This window comes from Pagrus pagrus, assembly GCF_965226575.1.
Source record: "Pagrus pagrus genome assembly, chromosome: 9".
In the NCBI taxonomy this organism is placed as follows: domain Eukaryota; kingdom Metazoa; phylum Chordata; class Actinopteri; order Spariformes; family Sparidae; genus Pagrus; species Pagrus pagrus.
Genome location: NC_140193.1, coordinates 26,399,347 through 26,405,346, shown reverse-complemented (window position 1 = coordinate 26,405,346; position 6,000 = coordinate 26,399,347). Strand labels below are relative to the sequence as shown.

Sequence of the window (6,000 nt, the reverse complement as noted above, 5' to 3'; positions counted from 1 at the left end):
AATGATGAAATAATAATAATAATAATAATAATAATAATAATACAATTTAAGCCTGAGGAAGCCCAGAGACCCCAAATTATGAATGAAATGAAAAGAGCATATCTTCAGTGTAGCTGCTAAGCTAAAAGCACACACCCCGTCTGACGTGGGATCAAGAGCTTGACCGTGCGTTGAGGATGTAAAGAACACCTTTTTTACATCAGTTTGTGATCCGGGGGCTTCCAGAGACTCTGGACGAGCTGTATGGCTTGTACGTTTAAAGGAAAGTACAAACTCATAACATAACAGATTGTCCACTCCCTGGTATCTTTATAACATTTCAAAATTGAACTGTGACACAGACATTTAATCCCACAGACTCAATCTCTGTGTGCCTGGTCAACAAATCAGTTTACCTCCAGCTTTGATGGAGGGGTGTGCTCTACATGCCTTCAGACTTTTAAAAGTAAACACTCCCACCAACTCAGGAAGTGATCCTACAGTGAGGTATACTGTAGCTGCAGCTATTAGGTGAACGTGTCAAGCGTCATGCCTGCGTAAAGAAAAAATACTGTGGACATTCCTCCTCATCAGTCATGTTATTCTTGGCTCTGGGGGAACATTCTTACACCTGGCCCGGACCCTCTGCAAACCGCTTTCCTGTCGCACAAGAACAGTCACCTTCTATAAGGCACTGACTGCCAGACAAGGAAAACATATGATGGGTCCTTTAAATAAAAACACACACACTTGTAGGTGCACAGACAGGCTCAAGAGTTAAACCAAGGCGTGCTTTCAGATACATGAGCTGCGTCAAGACATGCAGATTAAATCAGGAACACAACCGGATGTTAGTTCTGTCTTCAAAATAAAAGAGGCAAAAAACGGATGAAGCAACCAGTGTAGAGATAATCCAATGTCTAATTCTATCTGTGAGTCGCTGATTGAAGGTATGTGTGTCAAACAGATTCCTATAGAGACAGTTAACCGGATTTCACAGGTAAGACTCATGTGCATCAGGTAAACAATCAACAGACAGAAATAAAAACTACAACCTGAAATGAAAATGTTGAAAAATTCCCAATCTCACAATGTTAAAGAAAATGAGAAAACATTCCCGGATCCATCCCTTTGTCCGGATCTGCACCAAAGCTTTGTGGGGTCTATTCTGGGCCGAGACTCATCCTCCATCCAAGTTTTCACGAACACCGTTCAGTAATTTTTATGTAAATCTGCTGACAAACCAACAAATGGACACGGGGCAAAAACATAACATCCTTGGAGGAGGCATCTATTTCCTGTATAGTAACTGTGTCATTTGTAATATCCTGCTGCTCTCATGATGCCAAATGACGCAAATTTCCAAGATGACTACATGCAAACCGACTTTGGCCAATAAAAACGGATTCTGATGCAGTCACGGTGGATAAACCTGGCCCCTAATGACCCCCCACCTCCCACCTTCTGTGCATGTGTACTCTCCTCCAAGTCCTCATTAGGCTCACTGTAACCAGTGGTCCTACAATGGAATCTACTTCATTTTTGTGATTTTGTGGCAATTACTTTATATGCAAATTTTTTTTTGGCACGTGCATCACATGAGCCCAAGCAAAGATGATAAACCTCTTAAAAGTAGACTTTAAAACAGGCTCCCGGTACAAGACATGGAGACGATTGTAGCTAATAATGCAGGATCAGCTTTAGTTGATATTGCACTCAAGTGGTGAAAATTCCCTTACAAATTTGCAATTACTCAAATTACCAAAGCCAAACTTTATGCAGTAAACACTGTTTATTTTGAAAAGCGTGAGCGGAAGTCGTGCGTCTCGTCACCGCCGGCTTCGCAGCGTGAGGGTGGGCTGGGGCGGACCGGAGTGTCCGCGCTCAGATCAAACAGCGCTCAGACACAGAGACACAGACGAGCCGTCAGCTCACAGGCTTCACCTCCTCGTCCTCCGTCCAGACCAGCTCCTCTCCATCATGGATTGTCCTCGGGCTCGTGCCCTCATCTCCGCCGGATAAACTTCGGACTTACCCTCGTGTCATGGGAATATAGGCTGCTGTCCGTGCGCTCGGCACCGTGGATCTATACTTGTCTTGATGGAAACCATGTCACCGCAGCAGGGGACCATGGGACAGAACAGGTCCGACTCTCTGACGGGAGACAGCAACAAAAAGGTACCACAGACGCTGCTGTGTAGGACTGACGGTGCTGGTGGGTGTGTGTGGACACGGTGTGCGTTTTTACGCACTGAGATGCCCGGTGCGCTCATCAAGGATAAATTAGTATATTCCAATTACTCTCTCGGTGGATGTAAACCTTTATCACAGTCCTGTAACCTCTCAGTATGATGTTTCTGTTTACACGCGTGAGACCAATGTTTCTTTATAAAATCTCTCCCTTTTTGCTTTGATTGCATTATTTTATATCATTTTAGTTTGGGAGTTATTTGTTTTATTACTCTCGTACAGCTGCAGCTGTGCTTGAGGTCGGGGTCAGTTTTGTTCAGGCTGGATACTGATCAGGCTGATGGTGTGAGCTGTCACTCTGTCATGGCTGTATTTTAATTAACAAGCAGCTATTTGAAGATTTCCTTCAAACTTAAATTCTGATCATTTTTCTACGATACTGCAGGTTTGGCTTATTTGATGAATGTCGCTCAGTGAAAACTCGTTTGAATTCTTGGCGGAGTAGTTTTAAATTCAAGGATTTGAGTAGATAAGGAGACAGCCTCTGGGTTTTGATACTTCCCCATAAACCCTGACTTGATTAAACGACCATTTAACGCGGTAAAAACGCCCGAATCTCCATTTTGCCATTAGATTTCACTTGTCTTTAGTTGGTTTGTGTTACCCAGAATAAAGCAGTGTGTGACTGAGCTCAGGTGGCGAAAAGGCACCAAATAACAGAACAGGATAATGTGCTGATTGTGACTATTTGTTAATCAGACAGTGGAGTCAGTGAATCCTCCACTGCGGAGCCATCGGTTATCTTTAAGTATCTCTTTATTTTTTCTACATTTGATTCCTTATCTCAGACTTTCATGTAAATGCAGTCTGCACTGTCGCAGTTGTGCATTGTGGTCTCTTGGTCCCTCGCACACTGATAGGCACTGATAGATAAGAGGTGAATCTGCAGCAGCTGGTCAGTTAAAGTGTAGTAAACAGCGCCCTCACCCAGCGCGTGTTTAAAAAGTGTAACTGCAGGCATGAGGTGGGCAGTGAAGGCAGATCTGATAAAAAGCAGCAGAAGTTTAAAATACAAGGTGGCCCCATGACCTCCAACATTACAGACAAATACGACATCAGTGATTTCTCCCAGATTAACTTTTCTAATACTATCAAAACCTGCTTTTTGTGCCTTGAAAGGCCTTTTATTGTTTTTCCTTTATATGTAAAAAGAAGGCTGAGCAGAATTTATGCACTCAATAATGAAACCAGTTGTTTTTATCCTGTAAACTGAGCTAAAGATGAATCACAATCAATGCAGGGTGGTAGTTGCTGTACTACACGCACTGTTAAACCTTCCGTCACTTTTGGCACCAGAGCACAGTTACTTGTGTTTTCGTGAAGTTTCTCTAAGTATGTCAGCAGTCCTCAGCCCTGGGAGTGTTAGTGAGCGAAAATCTGCCTCATGAATCTACAAATGTTGTTGCTGTGGCCCTTTTCGCCAGCAGCTGCTGCACTTTTGTTTGTGAAGTGCGGTGCTGTGTTCAGCTTTGTGAGAAATGAGCTGTCAGACGCAGAGAGGAGAGAAACTGGAGCTTAACTGACACTGACTGACAGAGTGCATACATGTAGAGTTTCTGCATGCCTCCTCTCACTCAGGAGACGTTTGTGTTCACGTGTTTATTGAGACTTCATCTTGAGCTGTGCTTGACATGTGTGACAGGCGCATGTATACTTTATGTGGTTTATGCTTCTGTGTTTGTGCTGCAGAGTGAGCTGAAAAAAAGCACTTGGGTTTTTTTAAGTTAGTGTCAGTTCTTCCTATTTGGATTCTGCAGACAGCAGCGCGATGTGAAACATTGGCTATTTTATGTTTCACAACAAGCCTGATTGTTGTTTCATGAAGCCAAGCTTGTTGTTTTCATGTCAGTGCTTCACGTGTCCTGTCAATCACCTCACACCTGCAGGAGGAACAAGCATGTCCCCGTTCAGATGTTACTGTCGCATTTGGGCCTGATTTCACAGCAAATATGTACTTTTTTTTTTCTTTTTTCTTTTTCGCCTTTTGACTCAACTGGGTCAGTCCCTTACTTGAGACTAATGGAAACCTTATCCTGATCTAAACCACGACATTTTCCACAAACCATAAACCCACTTAAACTGTCCCAAAATGTGATGAAATTGTTGTCAAGGCAATTTCATAGCTATGTGACAAATCTAAAAAGAATCACAGCAGTCAGGGCTGAAAGCAGCATTATAACTATAAGAGATGCAGAGATGTCCCGGCCTACAAAACTTGTTCTCCAGCTGGAGACATTTTAGTTTGGTACAGATCCAGACACATGTCACATCATCATGAGTTTTTTTGTTTGTTTCTTTCATAAAAAATGAATATTATGATGTAAAAAAGGTCATTCCCACTAATTCATGATATTGCAATTGTAATATCTGTCAAAATAATCACAATATGAATGTTTTAACTATATTGTGAAGTCCTAATAGCAACGTTGGAGAAAAGTGAAGTAGCTCCATCTTTAGTTTCTCAGTCCCGTAGGAATAACATGACTCAAATTCTTCCTTTAACAGTTCCAGAGGAGAGGAATTTACCCATAAGTCACTGCAAAATGAGTTTAGGAAGCAAAGTCTTATTCAATTTCTGTTGCGACTATTAGGTTTTTCCACACTGAATGGGTATGTTTGGGGGGTTGGGGTTGGGGGCAGCTGCAGCGTGTTTCGGGCTCACGTGGTTTTGGTATGTTTTAAATGAATTAACTTTAATTGAAATAGCTGCACAGCCACAGGCATGCCTTTCTGTGAGGGAGCTCACCATTTATCATATTACAGCGAGGATATATGATTCATCATAAACATTGTGCAACTTCTAGACAACATATTCTGTACTTCAGTGGCCCTTTGTCACTTTTATTTCAGTCGGTCGCAGTCATTAACCATTTAGCTCACTTCCTCTTTTTTTCCTCTTTACTGCTTCTCCTTTTTCTCAAATTCTCTCTCTGTCTCAGTGCTGACTGTGAGCTTTGCAACCATTTTGTCTGCCCCTCAGTAAACACTAAACTTTACACATCGATGGTTGCAAACCAGCAAACCATCACCTCCACTAACCTCATGCATTGACCCCTCTCCTCTCTCTCTTTCCATGTAGAAGATGAAGACCTTGGCCCAGAGGCGACAGTCAGCTCCCTCTCTGGTCATCAGTAAAGCACTTACCAGATCAAGAAGCACCTCCAGGTATGAGGACGGACACACACGCACACACACAACCTGCTTTCATTACAAAGAGCTGCTGTGGTTCTGACATCATTGTTGGCTGGAGATGCTCAGCGGAGCAGTGATTTCTCTCTGTGAAATCATCACACTGGATGTCCAATATGTGCTGAAGAAGACAGTTATGCTTCCTCTGAGCTACTCGGAGATGTATGTTCTCCTCAGACAACAACAGATTACAAACTAAAAACATTTCAGAGTGACTTTACAGAACTCAGAGCCTGGCCTCCCGGACTCATTCATGGCTTACAGGGGCTTTAAATGCTTACTTCGCAGAGTTATCAGGCTGTTCATCACCCTCGTATCGCACGAACCCCTTCCTCTTCCTTTAACTGGCTCGGAAGTTAGCCATTACAAGCCCCTCAGGGAGGGTCTTTATTTACTAGAGTCTTTGTCTCATATGTCTTTGAGATGCCGCTTTTTTTGGTGGGGGGTTTAGAGAAAAAAAATATTGAGGGAATGCCATAGACCTTTCACTCTGTGAAGAAAATCAGCTTGTTACGAAGAAACAATAGCTTGAAGTGAATTTTAAAGGAAGTATATCAGGATCCGCTCAGGAGTGTGGTGGAC

General features: G+C 42.8%; 1 protein-coding gene across 1 annotated transcript in view; it reads left to right on the top strand.

Moving 5' to 3' along the window:
• The first annotated feature begins 1,879 nt into the window (after positions 1 to 1,879).
• Positions 1,880 to 6,000, top strand: part of LOC311262544 (rho GTPase-activating protein 20-like) — a 35,176-nt gene continuing 31,055 nt past the window's right edge. The window contains exons 1-2 of the mRNA XM_084362030.1: positions 1,880 to 2,157; positions 5,309 to 5,394. Of these exons, the coding sequence (XP_084218156.1) occupies positions 2,080 to 2,157; positions 5,309 to 5,394 (164 nt within the window). The 5' untranslated portion in view covers positions 1,880 to 2,079. The remainder of the gene's footprint in view (positions 2,158 to 5,308; positions 5,395 to 6,000) is intronic.